General features: G+C 49.9%; 1 protein-coding gene across 1 annotated transcript in view; it reads right to left on the minus strand.

Moving 5' to 3' along the window:
- The window catches only part of LOC144134953 (uncharacterized), a 120,296-nt gene that overhangs the window by 16,966 nt on the left and 82,818 nt on the right, over positions 1-20,512 (minus strand). The window contains exons 14-17 of the mRNA XM_077667740.1: positions 17,566-17,719; positions 16,124-16,245; positions 7,622-7,751; positions 5,699-5,869 (exon numbers count right to left, since the gene is read on the minus strand). Of these exons, the coding sequence (XP_077523866.1) occupies positions 5,699-5,869; positions 7,622-7,751; positions 16,124-16,245; positions 17,566-17,719 (577 nt within the window). The remainder of the gene's footprint in view (positions 1-5,698; positions 5,870-7,621; positions 7,752-16,123; positions 16,246-17,565; positions 17,720-20,512) is intronic.

Genomic DNA, 20,512 nt, shown 5'->3' on the forward strand with positions numbered 1-20,512 from the left:
AACCAGGGAAAGTAGCACCGCAGATCTGTATTCGTGACATGCAGACGCCAATCTGCGTACTCACATGGCCGCCGGCGATGCGGATCTGCGGTCCAGATCAAGGGGTCACTGGGATTTCGGCAGACACCAGTCGGTCACAGCACGTCGTTGTCGTTGTGGTCGGTCGGATCGTAGCCGCGGAACGTCAGACAGAGGCTCCTGACTTGGTCCAATAGCGGCGACCCTACCCCGGGAGGACGCCGTCTTCAGTTTTCCCGATGTGGGAACGTGCCTCTGAACTGGCCAGAAGATGACGGGCGGCTTGGTGAAGATAACCGCCTTGGAGATGACGACAGGGACTGGCGTCGCTGCGAGGTCGATGGCTGCACGTTATCGGACAGATATCGCTCGATATCCCGCGGCCGTTCTGCGTAGCGCGGTCGAGGTGCGTCAGGGGAAAACTCCTGCAAGTCCATTCTGCTGTAGGGGCCGTGACGGAGGATGTGGCCGGGCGACCCGCAGTGGTAGCAGAGTGGCCTATTGTTTGGAGTACGCCAAACGTGCGCTTTTCTCATGGTAGACCGGTACTCCTGCGGTTCGGCGGGTATAGCTGCAAGTGGATACCGCTGTGAAGTCACAGGAGTGACTGGGGAAGAAGCTTTCATCACTGGCCCAGGACGGCTTTGTAGTGCTTCACTGTATCTCTTCACGTAGGGCGCCGGCTGCGGAGCTGGTGGCCTCTGAACCACTCGCCGTACTTCATCTCGGACCACGTCCGGTAAGGCTTCGACGCTGGCTTGTGGAGCTTTGAAGAGAAGGTTCTCGAGTTTTTCGCGTACCAGGGTCCTCAAAAGCCCTCGAAGCTCCTCAGTGGGTAGCGACGTAGGCGTACAGTAGTGAGCGGATGCTACACTAGCATGACGACCGTAGTGCGCGCCACGTTCCTGCAGAGAACGCTCTATGCTTGTTGCCTCCTCAGCAAAGTCGGCCACTGTTCTTGGCGGGTCACATACCAGTGCGGCAAACAACTGCTCTTTTACGCCGTGCATTAAGTGGCGTACCTTCTTGGCCTCGGGCATACCAGGGTCGGCGCGATTGAAAAGACCCGTCATGACCTCCTCAATGAACATGGCGACGCTCTCGTTAAGCTGCTGCGACCTTGATTGCATGGCGATTGCAGCCTTCTCCTTTCTTTCGCTTGTGTTGAACGTGGCTAAGAGCCCTCGGCGAAAAACCTCTCAGTTAGTGAAGGAAGCTTCATGGTTCTCATACCACATTTTGGCGTTCCCGGAATGTTGACTTGTCTGGCTAGCTGATGTGGACGTCATGGCCCTTGCAAATGTTGTGAGTTGGCCGAACTCCGGTTGTAGGCCTCGCAGGGTGCGGCTCGCCTTGTGGACTGGTGTTGTGGCCACACGTTGAGAACTGACGTCAAGGGTGTCGTCTTAGTCAGCGTACATTGGCGTTACCCAGCTGCTCCACCAAATATGTCACCGACAAACGGTTGACGTACGCAACAGCCGGTTTTCTTGCGCTACTTATACGCGCAAGACGTTGTTGAGACGCGCAAGGCAGCAGGCAGCACGAGAGATGAAGACGACAAAGCATCCAGCCCCGAGATGGCTGAAGGCTTGCCAACTGCCAGGAAATACAGTTTAGCCGCGGTACGGCGCCACTAGAGGAGTTAGTAGTGTGGCAATATATATATATATATATATATATATATATATATATATATATATATATATATATATATATATATATATTGCCACACTACTAACTTTTCTAGTGGCGCCGTACCGCGGCAAAACTGTATATATTATATATATATATATATATATATATATATATATATATGTATAGAGAGAGAGAGAGAGAGAGAGAGAGAGAGAAATATGGGCAATATATTATAAGATGGCGCAGCAATGGCCTAGAGCTTGAGCGTCCGCCTGGCGTGCAAGAGGACCGGGGCTCAAATCCTGGTGCCGCGCAATTCTCCACCATGTTTGAAAAAAAATCCACGTGTCGATGGAATTGCACAACCAGGCCTGGGGGCGGCCTGATCTCGGTGGCCACACCCGACAACGCACTCCCTCACCAGAACAGGATTTGGTCACCCTGTGGTAGTACTTGGCCAAAACCTTCAATGAACAAATCAATTAACCCCCCGCCCTCAGTCCCAAGCGGCTGCGGACCAACTGACCACGGTGGCGCTCAGACCTGTGACGCAGCAGAGGGTTCTAAGAATTTCTGGCTCCGGACAGGCCGCCATTGAAATCTGAACCTGGCAGTGCTGTTCAATGATCTAGCGGGAATTAAATAGGATATCAAAGGGCTTAGTGAAGTGAGGAGGATAGGTGAGGCGCATACAGTACTAAAGGACGGACGCATATTGTGCTATCGCGGATTAGCGGAAAGAGGAGAACTAGGTGTCGGATTCATCATTAAAAAGGATATAGCTGGCAACGTATAGGAGTTCTATAGTATTAGCGAGGGGTTAGCAGCTATTGTATTTAAGCTGAATAGAAGGTACAGGCTGAAAGTGGTGCAGGCCTACGCGCCCACATCCAGCCATGATGTCCAGACCGTTGAAAGTTTCTATGAAGGCGTGGAATCGGCAATGAATACAGTAAAATCACAGTACGCTGTACTGATTGCCGACTTCAATGCAAAGGTGGTCAAGAAGCAGGCTGATGACCACGTGGTAGGCGACTATGTAATAGGTTCTAGAAATAACAAGGGAGAGTTATTAGTCGAATCCGCAAGTAGAAATTATTTACGGATCATGAATACCTTCTCCAGGAAACGAGAGAACAGGAAGCGGACCTACAAAAGCCCCAAAAATCGACTTCATACTGTGCGCTCAACCAGGCATCGTTCAGGATGTGGCCGTACTCTGAAAGATGCGCTGTAGCGACCACAGAATGGGAAGTTTCGGATTAGCATAGACTTGAAGAGGGAACGGAAAAAGCTATTAAAGAGCAAATCCATTAACGAATTAGCGGTAAGAGGCAAAGTAGAGGATACAAGATATCGCTGCAAAACAGATATTGAGCTTTAACTGAGGAAGATGATCTTGATGTTCATACAATCAACATACACCACATTGTTTTACGACATGGCGCCCCATCCTCCGTCATCACCGATAGGGCACCGCGTTTACAGCGCAGCTCATGCACGAGGTGTTCCAGCTGAGTCACACGAACCACCGCAAGACTACTGCATACCACCCGAAGTCAAACGGGCTCACGGAGCGCCACAAAAAAAACCTTACCAGACATGCTCGCAATATGCTTCGACGTACAGCAGAAGACTTGGGACGAGATCTTCCAATATTAAGACGTTTGCCTACAGCACGGCGATTCAGGAAACGACTTGATTTACGCCGTTTCGCCTCGTCTACGGTCGTGATGTCCAAATGATGCTTGACGCCTTGCTTCCGTGCCCCCCTGACGACCAGGCGCTCACGCCAGACGCCGAGGAATTTACCCGGCACGCAGAGGAAGCCCGCCAACTGGCCCGTATGCACATCCGCCGGCAGCAGGCAACGGATGCAGAACGCTACAAGCAACGACATCGCCACGTCGAGTACCACCCCGACGACAAAGTGTGGGTATGGACCCCGGTACGTCGCCCCGGCCTGTCGCAGAAGCTCCTGAGTCGCTACTTTGGACCCTACACAGTGCTGCGCCGCATCACGGATGTGACGTATGAAGTCCTCCCCGATGGCACTCTGCTCAATTCGCACCGTCGGCCGCAGCCTGAGGCCGTGCACGTACTGCGTATGAAGCCGTACGTAACGCAGTAACGGGCACCTTGTTCACTCCATGTGTACCAACGTTTTTGCTTCCTTTTTTTTGTATGGGGAGAGGGAATAATGCCTCCAGGTGTCCCCGGCCGGGAGGACAAAGAAGTGAGCCGCGCGTGCTCTTTTGCAGCTGCGACACTGCTTGATTCCTTGCGGCCTGGCCTAAGCTCTTGATTCTGCAATCCATTTGCGACAATATGAAGAGAATCGAGCATGCTCTAAAGAACTGAGGTAGCCTAAAAGCGCTGAAGAGAATATTAGGCATAGGTAAACACCAGATGTATGCGTTAAGAGACAAGGAGGACAATGTCATTAGCAATATCGATACTATAGTTAACGCAGCCGAAGAGTTCTACACAAATCTCTACAGTGACCAAAGTAGCCAATGTAATCAGAGCGTTAATGAGAGAGACAGTAGCGCGCAGTAATGCGTCATCCCGCCAGTAACAAAAGATGAAGTAAAGACAGCCTTAGGAGCAATGGAAAGGGGAAAAGCAGCTGGGGAGGGTAAGGTAACAGCAGATCTGTTGAAGGGTGAGAAGCAGATTGTGCTAGAAAAAATAACTGTTTACGCAATGCCTAATGACTTCGTCTTTGCCAGAAGCTTGGAAGAATGCAAACATTATCTTAATTCATAAGAATAGACACGCCTAAGACTTGACAATTTACAGACGGATCAGCTTACTTTTCTTCCCTACAAGGTATTTAACAAGGTAATCGCTAATTGAGTCAGGGCCATCTTAGCCTTTAATTAACCAAATAATCAGGCTGGCTTTCGTAAAGGATATTCCACAATAGATCATGTTCACACTATCAATCAGGTGATAAAGAAATGCGCAGAATATAACCAACGTCTATTTATAGCGTTCACAGATTACGAGAAAGCATCCGACTAAGTCAAAACCTCAGCAGTCATACAGGCATTGCGTAGTCAGAGTGTAGAAGAGCCTAATGTCAAATTAGTGGAAGATATATATAGCAACTGCACCGCTGCTATTGTCGTCCATAAAGTCAGCAATAAGGAAGGGCGTGAGGCAAGGAGACACAATCTCGCCAATACTATTCACCGCCTGTTTACAGGTGGTATTCTGAGGCCTAAATTGGGACCAGTTGGGAATAAGAGTAAATGGAGAATACCTAAATAATCTGCGATTCGCTTATGACATTGCCTTCCTTGGTCACTCAAGAGGTGAACTGCAATCACGATCAATGAGTTAGACAGGCAGAGCAGAACCGTGGATCTAAAAATTAACATGCAAAAAACCAAGGTAATGTTCAACAGTCTAACAAGAGAAAAGCAGTTCACAATTGGCAGCCAGGGCCTGGAAGTGGTAAAAGAATATGTCTACTTAAGGCAGGTAGTGACCGCTGATCCGGATCATCAGAGGGAAATAACTAGAAGGGTAAGAATGGGGTGGAGAGCATACGGCAGGTTTTCTGAGATCAATAATGGCAGTTTACCAATTTCCCTCAAGAGAAAAGTGCACAACAGCTGTATCTTACAGGTACTCACCTACAGGGCAGAAACGTGGAGGCTAACGAAAAGAGTTCAGCTTAAGTTAAGGACAACGCAGCGAGCCATGGAAAGAAAAATGATAGGTGTAACGTTAAGAGACCGGAAGCGGGCAGAGTGGGTTAGGCAACAAACTAGGCTTACTGACATCCTAGTCGAAATCAAGAAGAATAAATGGGCTTGGAAAAGGCATGTAATGCGAAGGCAAGATAACCGCTGGTCCTTAAGGGGAGCACACTGATTCCAAGAGAAAGTAAGTGTAGCAGGCAAAAGGTGGATGCAGCTGGAAAAGGACAGGGTTAATTGGAGAGACATGGGAGAGGCCTTTGCCCTGCAGTGGGCCTAATAAGGATGATGATGATAACAACGAACTCAATATACAACAAAGGCTGACTCACCGCCGCGTAGTCCATGTTAAGGCTGGTCTCGGAAGTCTCGCGGACCGACACTTTGCTCCATGACGCCTTCATGCGGTATGTCCTTGCGTACATGGCGAAAGACAGCATCGCGTATCGTCCGTGTCTCGCAACGTCCAGGAGCTGTTTCTTCACCTCGTCCTTGATACTGGCCTGGAGAGTGAGAATTTCGGCGAGAAAATCGGGACGTGCAGAGCTAAGTGAAGCTGACGACATTTATTGTAAGACTAAGTTATCAGCATGACCAACGTTGTCGGACAAAAATTTTGAAAATTGGAATATTGTAAGAAACTGTCTGGCACATATTAAGGCAGGGATTAAGTCCACCATAAAATCCAATGGGGAACGCTTTTGACCACAGCAAAAACGTTATTAGAAAAAATCCAGCACTGCCGTCGGTTGATCTGCAGATATATTAATTGTTATAGTGACATCTTACATTATACTGAAAAAATGCGTTCATCTGCGGTTTCTTGCTTAAGCATGTCTTTGTCCACGATTGTTGGGTATGGACTAGCAACACCCCACAGGCGTCAAGTGCGGCAATGACATTTATTTGGCATTACAGCTTCCACGCTCAATGAGTTCATTACCTTACTGCCTGCCGCGATGGCCTACGTCTTTCACCCAGGCATTGATGTAATTTTCGCCTTGGTAGCGGAAACATTAAGAAAGCCGTCTGATGCTCACAGTACATTGTCAATTTCAGTAAACGAATTCGTTGCTCAAAAATTATTTCAGAATAAGTGCTGCGCATAACACCTAGTTCAGCTGTCAGAAGTCTATCATAAAAATTGTCACCGACAAGTCGTTCCAGGCAGGAAGGAGTTCGAGAGAAGACCCTACTAGCTACTCGCATGCCCGAGGCTTGCCAGGTGCTGGGTAATATAGTTAGGGCGCGTGTGTGCGCCACTAGCGAGGTTTGTATTGTAGCAGTATATTGTCTATCAGTGCATCCTGGCTTAAAAGAAGCAACGTGATATTACTCTTCAAAAATAGAGACGGGAGGAAAAGGTTGGCACCGGCCATGAAGTCTTGCCTAACCATATAAGCACCTAACCTGTGGTCGGTAGTAATAAAATAAATAAGGGAGAAGAGAAAGACGCAAAGCAAAATAGAAAAGGAGAGAAACAGGAAAGGACGGGGGAGATCACTGGGACGCCAAAACGCACCCGTCGCTGGATAATAGACTTTTTAACTTTTTCACTCCTACCGAGAGGCACCTGATTGCAAGTAGGAACTTGGAGCCCACCGTTAGTACTAGCGATATCAGTTTTTGCGTTTCGAAAACGCCATTACTGTCGACTCTATCTTGCGAATAAATTTCTCTGTTTCGTCTAGTTACATGCACTGGAGGAGCTGCGTTGCCCGCATGCTTTCCGAGAGCACATTTTGGCACGATATATCCAAATTTGCTTGAGCCACAGCGGCGAGGATATTCTCGTTTTCGAAATTCTAAAAACTGATATGGCTATTCCTAACGGTCCGCTGCATACCCCTATTTGCAATCAGGTGCCTCTCGCTAAAAGTTAGAAGGTAACATTTAGAATTTAATTAAGCAATTAAGCCGTTTACATGCACTAAGCACTTAAGACGTTCCCTCGAAAACCCCCGATCAGTTTATCTGAAACACCTGGTACATCAGAAAGGTAGCGATCAAGTCACAAAGTCACGTGACAGGAAGGTGATAAACGGTGCGCAGACCCGCTGGCGCATGACAGCGGGTTCTGGTCAGCGGCTACGCTTTAGAGAAGCGAAGTATTACAATGGTCGGTGAAGTGATCAGCATCCTGTTGTAAGCGGGAGATGCCGATAACTGCGAAACACCGTGACACTAGACGGGCGCACGTGTTGGCGGCGAACACTGCTATGTGAAAACGTGCCCGCGCAAGCGTTATCACTCACCAGGGAGAGCGCGTTGTGGTCCGTCAGGTCCACGCCGTCCGGATTGGGCGCCAAGGGCCAGTGGTCTCCGCCGTTGTCGACGTTCTCGGTATGCAGTTTGACGACGATCATCGTGAGGCCCGGGAAGTCGCTGGTAGTAAAAGGAAGACAGTGACGCTCCTCAACGAAGAAAGCCACCTGATGCGTGGCTATATTTAAATTATGCATATCTGCATGGCGAACAGAATACTGCATTGCACCTCAGGCGGCCACAGTGACTTTCCAGCTTCACTCAAGGAAGAAATAAGCACCAAAAGTATACGGGATGCAATTTGGGTAAAAGACAATATCTCCTTGTTGTTCGAAAATTGAACATTGGTTGAAAATAGTTTTTCAAGGACGAAAACGGCGCAGTGGAATGGAATGTGCAGTGTTCAATATCATGAAGTGATCATGATATGGGTCATGTTAGGAACTGTCTGGGATCTCTGTGGCCACCCGAATCACTCCGTAATGGAAGTGATAAAGGAGGGAGTGAGAGAAGAAATAAATAAAGAGGTGCCGTAGTGAAGGGCTCCGGAATAATTTCGACCACATTGGGATTTTTAGCTTGCACTGACGTCGCACAATACACGGGCGCCTTTTGTGTACCGTTACTTCCCTAGCTAATAAACTGACACTCATTCCAATGGATGAAGCACACTTGTCCTCTTATGCTTCAACCGCCGTTCAGTTAATTATTCCTGCCTAAGCCGAAAAGCATTTTCCGCATACCGTCACCCCGCACAGCTTCACTCCTGACTCCACGCCAAGAGATCTCGGTTTAACGCAAACGCCGGCGTCATTTACGAAGTGGTCAAAATGTTGCTGGGCAAATAAGTTCGCTAATGAACATTTCACTGCTTTGACATTTCATTTCGGCCGTGGTTTGGTGTCAGTCATTCGTTCCTTGGGTGTGCACCCTCCTGCTTTAATGCACTCTAGTTACGCGCAGAAATACTTTTCTTCATGTCAGTTTCTCGTGCATTCGAAATCATCTTGCTCAGTATCACGACGCTTTACTTGACAGTTTCTTTGCAATATGTGGAGGCTCTCTTCATAGCTTTATTTCCAGCAACTCTGTTAGCCAGAGAGTCTCTGTTGATAAGATTGTGAATAGCTAGAATGCACCCGTTGTATATGCGTCATCTTTAAAGTATAACGACAAATTTCGCGTTATTACATTCCCAGTAGCTGCAAGAAGCAACGAACTCGATTCTTATTCCATTCAAATATTTTTCGTGATCATGGTCTCCCGAGGCGCTTCGGTCTGAATCAAAGTGCGCCATCCCTGCTTCCAGTAATCTTTTATAATTGACTGAGCTGTGGCAGTTTCATCAGGATTCCAGGGGAAAACACAGCCTCCCCACCTATCATAAATTGTTTGTAATTCGTCGGACACCGTAAAATTACATTCTAACATCCATGCCTAGGGTGACTGCCCTGCTTTCCTTGTTTGGCTATGGAATCATCCGCAGCCATCTATCTCATGAGCTAAGACAAAGACCTAATGGGGGAAACTAAGCCTTGGGCGTCTTTCCCGCTTATGCTCGAACCCATATGTGCCCCGGGTTCCGGAAAAAACGTCCCCAGAAATAACGTCCTCTTTTTAGAATTAGGAAACGATGGTACCTAACTGGTGCCATTAAATTTCCCTTAACAGCTTGTTTTTTGAGCATCCGCATCGCTTTCAAGAGGGCAGGTTTTATCCCTAGCGTAGCCGGGTGTCCGCCGGTTTCCTAAAGGGTATAACCTTCCCCCTGCCTGATGCAACTGGACAAAATGTTCCCGCTGGTCATGTAATAAACGTTATGGCTGCTGAGGTGTTTTAATTTTCGACCGTTCCCGAGGAAACTACTGCCAGAAGCTTCCCAATAAATACTAGAATGTTTTGATACATAGTATATTTCCGGTACGTAAACGCGGGTTAACACACCGAGAACGTGCAAACTTTGCGTCGAAAGCCTGCCACTAATCCCTTAGCGATGTGAAGCATCTACTAGGCCACTCTTAATGGAGGAGACTGGACAAACGATGCAACATTGTACCTGCAGCGAATTCAGCTATCGGCATGGAATTGACTGACCAACGAATAAAATGCCGGCATACAGGCATTCAAAATACACCATGCTTACATTCCTTCTCAAAAGTTAAAGAAGAGTCCAATAAAAAAAGCAATTTTATTCAAGTGGGTACCCGAAGAATATGATCTTGAGGTAATTTCGTATTTTGTACCCTCCCTCCTACTTTTCGCTTTCTGAGGGATTTTCTCCGGAGATGTATCTTCCAGAGACATTTTTTCCTGCACCCATGCAGCCCATTTAGGGCTCTGCTTACTGTCAGAAATGAGTTGCAGAATCAAAAGGCAAGGCAAAGGCCGCAAGGAATAAAGCAGTGTCCAAGATGCAAAGACCACTTCTTTATCCTCAAGGCGCCGCCCGTGGACACCTGGCGGCATTATTCCCCCTCCCTATCTAAAGAAAGGAAGCAAATACGTGGGCGCACTTGGAGCGAACGAGGTGCCCGTTACTGCGTAAAGTACAGTTTCATACGCAGTACGTGCACGACCTCAGGCTGCGGTCGACGGCGCGAACTGGGCAGAGTGCCTTCGGGGAGGACTTCATACGTCACATCCATGATGCGGCGCAGCACTGTGTAGGGTCCAAAGTAGCGGCTCAGGAGCTTCTCCGAGGGGCCGGGGAGACGTGCCGGGGTCCATACCCCCCCTTTGTCGTCGGGGTGGTACTCGACGTGGCGATGTCGTTGGTTGTAGCGTTCTGCATCCGTTGCCTGCTGCCGGCTGATGTGCATACGGGCCAGTTGGCGGGCTTCCTCTGCGTGCCGGGTAAATTACTCGGCGTCTGGCGTGAGCGCCTGATCGTCAGGGGGGCACGGAAGCATGGCGTCGAGCATTATTTGCGTAAATCAAGTCGTTTCCTGAATCGCCGTGTTGTAGGCAAACGCCTTAATATGGGAGGATCTCGTCCCAAGTCTTCTGCTGTACGTCGAAGTATATTGCGAGCATGTCTGGTAAGGTTTTGTTTGTGGCGCTCCGTGAGCCCGTTTGACTTCGGGTGGTATGCAGTAGTCTTGCGGTGGTTCGTGTGACTCAGCCGGAACACCTCGTGCATGAGCTGCGCTGTAAACGCGGCGCCCCTATCGGTGATGACGGAGGACGGGCCGCCATGTCGTAAAACAATACGGTGTATGAAGAAGCGCGCGAGATCAGAGGATGTACTGCGCGGCACCGACTGGGTTTCCGCATAGCGCGTCAAATAATCAGTCGCAACTATAGTCAACTTATTGCCAGAAGACGACACAGGGAATGGGCCCAGAAGATCAATGCCGACTGGGTGAAAATGTGTGCGAGGTGGCGCAATTAGTTGGAGCAAACCTGCGGGCTTGGGCGGTGGTGACTTACGACGCTGGCACTCACGGAAACCTCTGACTTGGCGGTGAATAGTCTTTTCAAGTTTAGGCCAATAATAGCCCTGACTCACTCGAGCGAGCGTGCGTGCAAATCCCAAATGAACAGCGTTGGGCTCATCATGACACGCCGGAAGGATGTCGTCGCGGAGGTCGATGGCACGACTAGGAGGTAAGGCCGGTCACCGCTGCTGGAGTTTTTCTTGCACTGTACGCCATTGCGAATGCAAAAAGAGGAAAAGTGGCGGGAAAAGTGTCGAGGTATGTTGGAAGCATGGCCCTCCAGGTGATCCATGACAGACCCCAGGTCAGCGTCAGCACGCTGCTTTGCCACTAAGTCCCAACTGCTGATCACACCTAGTGAAACGATTGTCATCCTCTGCGCGGTCATCCGCTTGCTCGACAGGTGCGCGTGAGAGCGTGTCAGCGTCTTCGTGTTTAAGTCGGAATTATAGGCAATTGTGTAATCCAATTCTTGAAGGCGAAGGCTCCCGCGTGCTAGGCGGCCTGATGGGTTCCGGAAAATGGTAAGCCCGCACAAGCAACGGTGGTCGGCGACCAATTTAAAATGACGGCCATAGATATAAGGCCGAAATTTCATCGTGGCCCAGACGACAGCGAGGCACTCCTTTTCCGAGGTGGAGTAGTTGATTTCGGTGCGCGAGAGCGTGCGACTCGCATACGCGATCATACGTTGCACGCCTTCTTTATGTTTAACGAGGACGGCACTAAGCCCGATGTTGCTAGCATCGGTGTGAATCCCGGTAGCAGCCTTCTCATTGAAGTGACCAGCACAGGGGTTGTGTGCAGCCGTTGGCGCAGCTCTGTGAATGCAGCCTGTTGCTCGGCAGAACAGACGAACGCTGTATCGTCAGCTGTTAAACCAGTGAGGGGTTCAGTTATCTTGGAGAAGTCGGCGATAAAACGAAGGTTGTTGGTGCACAAACCCAAGAAGCGCTTGAGAGATTTCTTTGTAGTAGGACGGGGAAACTTGGCTACGGCGGCAGTTTTCTCGGGATCGGGTCGTATGCCATCGGCACTCACAACATGGCCGAGATACTTGAGCTCTTTGTTGCCAATGTGGAATTTCTCGGGCTTAAGTGTCAAGTTGGCCAACCGCAGGGCATTCAACACGGCTCGCAGGTGTTCATCTAGGTGAACTAAACAGCTTGCCATTTGAGACCAGCCAGGATCGTATCCATCATGTGCTTAACCGTCCTTGGCGCAGAGAAAAGGCCGAAGGGCAACACCTTGAATTCATATAGGCCGTCGGGTGTGATGAAGGCTGTTTTTTCGCGGTCACGTTCATCAACCCCAATCTGACAATATCCGGTCTTTAGGTCGATCGACGAAAAATACTTGGCGCGGCCAAGTCTGACGAGTGAGTCGCCTATGCGAGGGAGCAGGTAGACGTCATTTTTCGTTATGGCGCTCAGCTTCCGGTAATCCACGCAAAAGCGCAGTGTCCCATCCTTCTTAACAAGCACGACGGGCGATAACCACGGGCACTTAGAGGGCTGAATAATGCCGTCGGTAAGCATCTCCTTCACCTGCGTTTGGATTGCGTCGCGTTAATTCGGGGAAATGCGCTACGGCTGCTGTCGTTTGGGGCGAGCGTCATCGGAAGTGATGATACGATGCTTCGTTATCCTCGTTTGCCGCACTTTCTAGGAGGATGCGAATCAGGTTTTGTACTGGAGCAATAGGGTGCGGAGGTCGCGCTGATGAGTCGCTGAGAGCCCGGAGCTAATATCGATGCGATCCAGGGACGTGTCCGGACGGTCTATGACCTCGGACGCAAAGCACTCAGTAACCTCGGCCAATTGGTCGATCCACACGACGGCAGTAGCTCGGAAAAGGTGACGAGGCTCGCTCCTAAAATTACTAATCAGGAGTTCCGACCGACCGTCACGGAGGTGGACGACACTTCGGGCCGCGCAAATGCCACGTGTAAGTAGCAAGAAAAGGTTGCCCTCGGCAACTGCAGGTCCATCACGTATCCCATCATCGCAATCGACGCTTGCAAAAGCGCTGGAGCGCGGCGGGATCAAGACACTTACAGTGGAAATACGAAGGGAGGAGCTGTGTTGCCGAACGTCGGAAGTGTCGTCGGCTTCCGCTGTCGAAAACGTAACGGTTATGTGCCGCAGGTTAAGAACAGCACCATTCTCACGGAGAAAATTTACGCCCAAAGTCAGGTCACGACAACAGTCGCGGAGCACCAGGCAGCTAACTATGAACGGCGAGTCGCTGATCTGAACCCTAGCCGTGCACTGTCCATGCGGAGTAATGATATGTCCCCCCGCCGTCCGTGTCTGCACACCAGTGCAAGGGGTTGTAACTTTCTTTAGAAGCGCTGCCAATTTGCCACTGATAATTGAAAACTCCGCTCCTGTGTCCACCAACGCGCTAATGCTGTGACCATCGAGAAGCACGGGATGTCAAGGGAGAAGCGGTCCTTTAGTTCAACTGCTGTCGTCGACGTCGTCAAAGCTCTATCATCGGATGTCTGCGTCGTCTGCGTCGTCAGGGGCTCGTTACAGTGTCGATATCCCGTGACCACGCCCCCGGACGTCGCTGTCCTCAGTTTTCCCGGTGAGGGCTGGGCGAGCGGTCCGCGGTCACTCGCGAGGAGTTCTGCACATTGAGTGAAAACGATGGACGGCGAGGTGACGGTGATCTGGTATGACGGCGCGCCATGGACCTCTGAGGTTGCTGGGTCAGGTACTCTTCAATCTCACGGGGCCGTTGGCTAAACCGGGGCTTTGGCGCATCGGAGAGAAACCCTGCAGGCGAAGCTCTCGATATGTGCACCGGCGGAACAGGGGACCGGGCTCCCCACAGTTCAAGCACAAACGTCGGCGGTCAGGGCCACGCCAGAAATCCGCTCTGCGCAGGGATTCTCGATCACTCGGGATGCGGTGCTGCCCTGGCTGCACGGAGGGGAGCAGGACGTCGTGGTGGTTGGGAAAAACTGACGCTGGATTCGGGGCAAGGCGTCGCAGCGCGTCAGCGTAGGTCGGCAGCAGTAGTCTGTCTGGGTAGGCTATGGTTCGGCGTGTAGTAACGAAGGCCTGATAGCTTGCTACACCTCTTCGCGGTTAACGCTCATAAGAGAGCTGGCTGCTGGCTGGAACGTACCACAAATCTTCTCTAGCTCCTCACGGACAACTGCGCGGATCATGTCGCGGAGAACGTCGGTATTGCTGTTGAAAACCGGGAGGGACTCAAGCAGCAAGGACTGGCCGGTCGTACGCGGTGGAACGCTGCCGGAGGACCTGCTCCTTCCTGACTGCCTCCGCTAGAAACTCGGTAACAGTGCTGGGGGAGAGGGAGGGAGGGGGGCTTTGCATGAGGCCGGCGAAAAGCTGTTCTTTAACACCGCGCATTAGGAGGCGCAGCTTTCTGGCTTCCGACATGGCTGGGTACATGGTAACAGTTTCGTAGCGCATTTGCATGCGGGACTGCAAGGCTCGTTCAGCTCGCTCCCGACGATCAGCACTGACATACGCGGCGAGCAGTTGACGTCGGAACTCAGGCCACGATGAACGAGTGTCCTCACAGTTTTCGTACCACGTACGAGCACCGCCCTCCAAGCTGAACAAAACGTTCCTCAGCTTGGCGGCGTCATCCCATTGAATAAATGCGGCGACACGTTCAAACTGGAGGAGCCAATCTTCAACGTCCTCCAGTTGAGTCCCGTGAAAGGGCTTTGGTAGCCGTGGGTTCTGGAGGGTGTAGTACGCGGCGCCTTGTATGACTGGTTGAGGAGTAGGCGCCGAGGGAGGGTCGAATGGCCTGAGCACAGGAGGCAGTCGGCTATGCGGCGAGGTTGTCTCCATTAGCCCATGCTCAGGAGGGCTCTGCGTACTTTCTGCAGGCATGAGTCGAATTGTGCCTCTCTCTAGATTTTGCCTTTGACTGCCATTTCGTGTCTATTTTTGTTTATGTGTAACCAATGGGTGTCTCTTAAGATTATCGAGAATATTTACGTATTCTTCCCCAAATCTCTTGGGTACGTCGTACATTGTGCTAACTCGCGGTTTCGCTGAAGAAAGGTTCGTCAACTCCTGGGAGCCTGCGGTGCGCCTTGCAATAATGAAACTTTTTCTTGGCTAACTCATGCCTGAGTGTCGCCCATACCTCTTAACAGGTATGTTCGTGATTGTTTCCGGCATGGATGGCGGCAGGCTCTAAATATAAAAGGTTCTTAATGCGCCCTTTGTTGTGATTCTGAACTGACGATCTGCAACATGCCTAAAGCTACCGCGCAACCGAGTGGAGGGCAGATTAATCAATTTCTTGTGAACGTGGATCGTACACGACTAAAACTTAATTCCAAAACCTATCGCAACCAGTGTTGATCTGAGACGTGTCACACTGCACTGCTGCACAGACGTAGCCTAAAGTGGCCGTAAGCAAAAGGCGGGTTAGAGAATTAGCGCTGCCTATCGAAGACGCATGTTTGCAGAGAGCCACAGCGACAAGGCTGTCAAGCCGCCCATGAGCAAGCAACATAAATGCAGGCAAATCAGAATTACTGCCAAATTGTCACTGTGACAATACGGCCACATTGTAATCTAGTCCTCGGACTGTACTGGGATCTCTTGAATTAGTAACAACTTTGCGTAGATAGCACGTCAGGCACCATTCATAAATATAACTTTTTGAAAAAAGTCGAGCATGCCATAAACATTGACTCGTTGGCTACGATGAAAACCAAATAGTGGAAGAATATACGCTATTCTACATGGCAAGTGCATGCATTGTTCGGTCGCTCTAACAGCAAAGTAAGTACATCAAGCATTTAAAAAGCGTCTAAGCACGGCTCTATAAACGCATCACGCCCGAACTCTTTTCACTGTTTAGACATTTGATTCATCAAAAGCCATCCCATCCTCCTTAACGCGGGTTCACGATATGTAGAAAAAATTCTCTGGTGACTTTTGAATAGGCTTAACGATTTATAAAACTACTGCTAACTAGTGTGGCGTATGCAAATTGATTTGGCCAGGCTGCCTCCTTTTGAGACTTTCTTTTGGGAGAGTATTCGCTTACCGAGGGGCTAGGTTGGCCACTTCAAGAATCTTGTCTCCCTTTGAAGCGTCCCGGAGCGATATACCCAAAGCGTTGTGGTAGCGCCGGTGCGGCACCTTTGTCTTCAAAAAATCAGCAACAATCTAGATGGCGGACGTGAATGAGAACATTAGGAAAACGTTTAGCCTCCCATTTCAACTGTAGGTGTTATAGCCACCTAGTATTAAAACTTTATCCCCCGATTTAAAGAAAAAGGTTTTATAGCCGCCGAATCTTGACAATCTGTTCCCATTCCTCCTTTTTTAACTGTAGGGGCTTTAGCCGCCTAGTCTGAAAAGTTTATCCCCTGTTTTGAAACGTAGGTGTTACAGTCACCTAATATATAAACTTTATGATCCCATTTGAACTGTAGGTGTAATAGCCACCTGGTATTGAAATTTTAAACTCCCATTTTAAGGTTGTATAGCCGCCTAATCTAGAAGGTTTATCCTCACATTTGAACCCAGCGCAGTCTTGTTTTCCGGCTGTTCATCGTCGACTACCTTGCGCACACCTATCACCGGCGCTGAACTTGAGGTTCCATGCGGGTACCACATCGGCTAAAAAGGTGTTTCCGGATTTGGAGCAAGTCGCCCTACTTTCTTCGGGATTGCCACCCGCACGAGACAATAGTTCGTACACGAAGCATCAGCCCAAGCCATCTCTAACTTTTTTTTTTCACGCAGAGGCATCGGACTAATTTGCACTAGCAAATAATTTAAGGGAAACCTAAGCTTCGCCTTTCAGAGTGGGACACAATAGAATCGATGCGTTTCTCATCAGCCTTGGATCCTTAGCGCATACTCACAAAACGATCGGCATCTCATCTCACGACGCTTTGCTCCCCAAAATCATCAGCTGCTTATCTGTTGCTTCTATATGCTAAGTAGGTCATTCTCTGTTTTAAAATCATAGATCGCGGGAAATCTTCATACCACTTTTGGCGTAATGGAGCAGTGGTAAAGCGATGCCGCACGCGCACCAGTGAGGTGGCTACTTCAAACCCAGCCTCCGGTAGGGGTTGTCGGCCCAGCTTGATCTTCCTTTGTAACATCGCGACCAAACATCATTTCTTTAGTTCTACCTGCCACGGTGGCAGCTGGCAGCACACACGCGATTTTTCTCAACACGCCAGCCACGACGACACCGACGACGCCTGATTTCCCGCGCAAAGGGAGCCTTAACACTTTCGCGCCAAATGAAAAGGAAACAGGACAGTTTACTTTCTCTTCCATTTCGTCCGAAATCAGTTGCTTGCGCGAAAATCCGAGACACGCTGACACTGTGGCATGAGACAACCTTGGGAGTACAGCTTAAGCCACATCTTTTTTTTTAAAAGCAAAGTCGTAGCCTTAACCAACACTACCCACAATTTCACCGCACTTTTCACATACCAACTCAGGTGACGAGAGTTGTCAGCTCACCTTCAGATACTTCAGGTCTGTGCCCTTCAAAGTGTCATAGTTCTCGATGTTTTCGACGTTGAGCATTCCAAAGTGCAACAGTCGGGCTTTGAAGATTTCATCCATGGACGCCTTCAGCGCGTGCATCTTGTCGTTGACGGCGTCGGCGATGGCTCTGAGAAAACGTGTGCGCATTAGGTGCGGGCCGTCACCCGCCTTACACTCGCAGCGCCGGGGAGCAGCGGCCAGCACCTAATATAGCAGCGCTGTCAGCTCGACTGCAAGCCCGCATCGGCCTCCGGCATGGCTGTTGGGTTACTTTTGGCAATGATGGCACGTGCATGCAGAAGCAGAAGGAAGTAGTAACGAGGGAGCATAAATAAACGCGGCTGTCCTGAACCGTACATGAAAAATGCGGCGGTGGTTTAGCTCTGGTTAAACTTGGAGTGACATGATAACTACAGCTGGCCCCGTGGAACTTGCTCAGTTGAATTGCAAAGTCAGTCTTTAACCGCTCCGCTTCTCGGGGCGTTCCTTCATCTTCGTCCCTCTTGACACGGCGCATGCGCACAGCTGTGGCAGCTCGGTTTTGCCGGCTCGCCGCTCCGCCGGCAGCTGCTCCGCACCACGTGACCAACCACGTGACAGCGAGGTGGCGCAGCCGCAGGGTGGCTGTGCCGCCACCGCCACGGCGCCTCCACGCTGAAGGCCCGAAATGCTCTCGTAATGTAGCTATCGCTACAACAATGCAGTGGTTCTCTGAAGCCTTCTTGTCCATCTCGGAAATGACCTAAATCATAACCATTACAAGGACAATGGATCGACAGGCCGGCTTTAGGCGCGCACGGTGGTACGACTAATATATTGAGTTCAGGCCATATTTTCCGCCAATGCTTCTGATTATCATTGCATCCTTTCAGTTGTATGGAGTCGTCCCAAAGCAGCTCATGCTCTTTACGACACGCCGTTTTGAAGGTTTCCTGATTACTTCGACCATCTGGGGTTCGTTAACTAGCAATGCCCTGAGCAGAAGGGCGACCAGTTTGCATTTATCCTCTACCGAAATACTGCCGCCGCGGCTGGAACTTCGGTGCCTTGGCTAAGGCTTCCGTTAGAGCTACATTAAACCAAAGCCAGTAACGAAAATCTGTACCGATCTGTCGAGTGTCCAGTGCATCCGGCTTCTGAAAAGTGCCTCAGATTTGTACCGCTAGATATGAGTGGGCAATAATAGAGCTGAAATTACAGGAGACCTCTTCGCCAAGCGATGTCATTTCGCCCCCTCTTTGTTCCCACCTCCAATTCATCCATCCACCTGCAGAACCCGGCCATTTGCAGGCTTTTCAAAGCCTTTAAATAAGAGCTAGAACATGCAATTTTGGTTGAGAGTTTTGTTTGCAATTCAGATCGTCAAGTGGAACCAAGTTGAAGTCATTCGTACAAAAACTGCTATATCATCTCTGCTTCGCTATTTGAATTCACTGCAACTAACGCCAGCAATACACAAATGCCGGCAGGACGAAAAGCGCACAAGCCGCTAAAACATCGCAATCCTTGCACCTCTCACGCTACATCCGGCTTACCTAATCTCTCGGCTAACATCATAGCCACTGTTCAGCTCTAGAAACAAGCGAATAGCGAGAAAAATTTACGCACAAATTATTTGCTCGTTTCTTGTAAATTTCACATAGTAGTCAACGCTCACTGAAACCCCCTTGTTACTACCTCTCCTCCTCTACTTTCTTGGTTTGCACTCGGACTCCTGTTATTTCAATATTGCCGATAAAAGAAACACGCTCAAGCGTTCCAAATTAACGCAGGCTTTCATAACAAAAAAAATGCCGTCTGCTTGTAGGTACAAAAAATTCAGACGTGCGAAAGCATGTGTTAAGCCTTATTGGCTTATAGTTTTACTTTTCTTTGTTGTCGCACGCCAGGAGACGATATTAGACTTAGGTTAGGCTCCGATCGGGGTTAATCTTATCTGGTCGCTGCGCAATGCCTAGTGCGAGTGTTGGCAGCAGTTTAACGCGAGACGTGATCGGCTGCTGCGCTGTCCATGCTCTCGTGCAGTGGCAATTCAAGCTGATCTGCTCGCGCCGCCGCAGGTTCGAAACTCAGTCGTGGCAGTACTTTTATTTACGCACGGGTGGTTGCTATGCTAGGTATTGCAAAGGCCACCTGACTCATTTTTTTGTTCCTTTATTTCTTCATTTTCATTTTCTACCTTTCTTGCCTTGTTTCTTCCAAGCCCCCTCATTTTCCCCCTTTCTTCATTTGTTTGTTGCTTTCGTTCTTGCTTCCTTTCCACACTCCTTTCTTCTATCCTTTCTTGCGCCATTTCGGAATTCCTTTTTCTCGCAGTCTTCCTTACTTTTTCTTTGTTTCCGAGTTTCTTCCTTTGCTTCTTTCTTCCCTTTTTTTCCTTTTTGTGCCCTTCTTTCTACGTATCTCTCTTCCTTCCATTTTAGAGCGCGTCCGTTCCGTCGCCGCTACTGTATCCGGTGTAACCGCGCCCTCGTTGCGGAGGCAGGGTGGCTAGGGGACGGGAGGCCTGCGACCGTACACGCCCACGTGCACCCACACGCTGCCTCTTCGCAGTCGCGCCACTCACCGTTTCGTTTAAGAATGGGCGCCGCACTCGGTGGAAATCCTTTGCCTGCCACTGTTGCTAAGCGAGCTGCCCCGGCAGAGAGGCTCGGCGCCGCCTGCACCGGAACGCAGAGGTGCACACCGCCCAAGCAGCAGCTAAGCGCCGCCGCCGAGAGGACACTGCCCTTCGCGCCCCCGAAGCTGACGGAGCCGCGCTGTCACTTCCCTTATTCCTTTCTTTCTGTCTTTCACTTTAAACCAAATCGTTCACTACTCGTATCCGTAGCTTCTTGGCCCTGTGTGCGAGTTTGACCTTGAACCGAGGAGCAACCCCGTGACAGCTATCACCTCACTCAGCCGCCGCCCCGATGATTTT

The sequence above is a fragment of the Amblyomma americanum genome, chromosome 5 (assembly GCF_052857255.1).
Source record: "Amblyomma americanum isolate KBUSLIRL-KWMA chromosome 5, ASM5285725v1, whole genome shotgun sequence".
Taxonomy (NCBI): domain Eukaryota; kingdom Metazoa; phylum Arthropoda; class Arachnida; order Ixodida; family Ixodidae; genus Amblyomma; species Amblyomma americanum.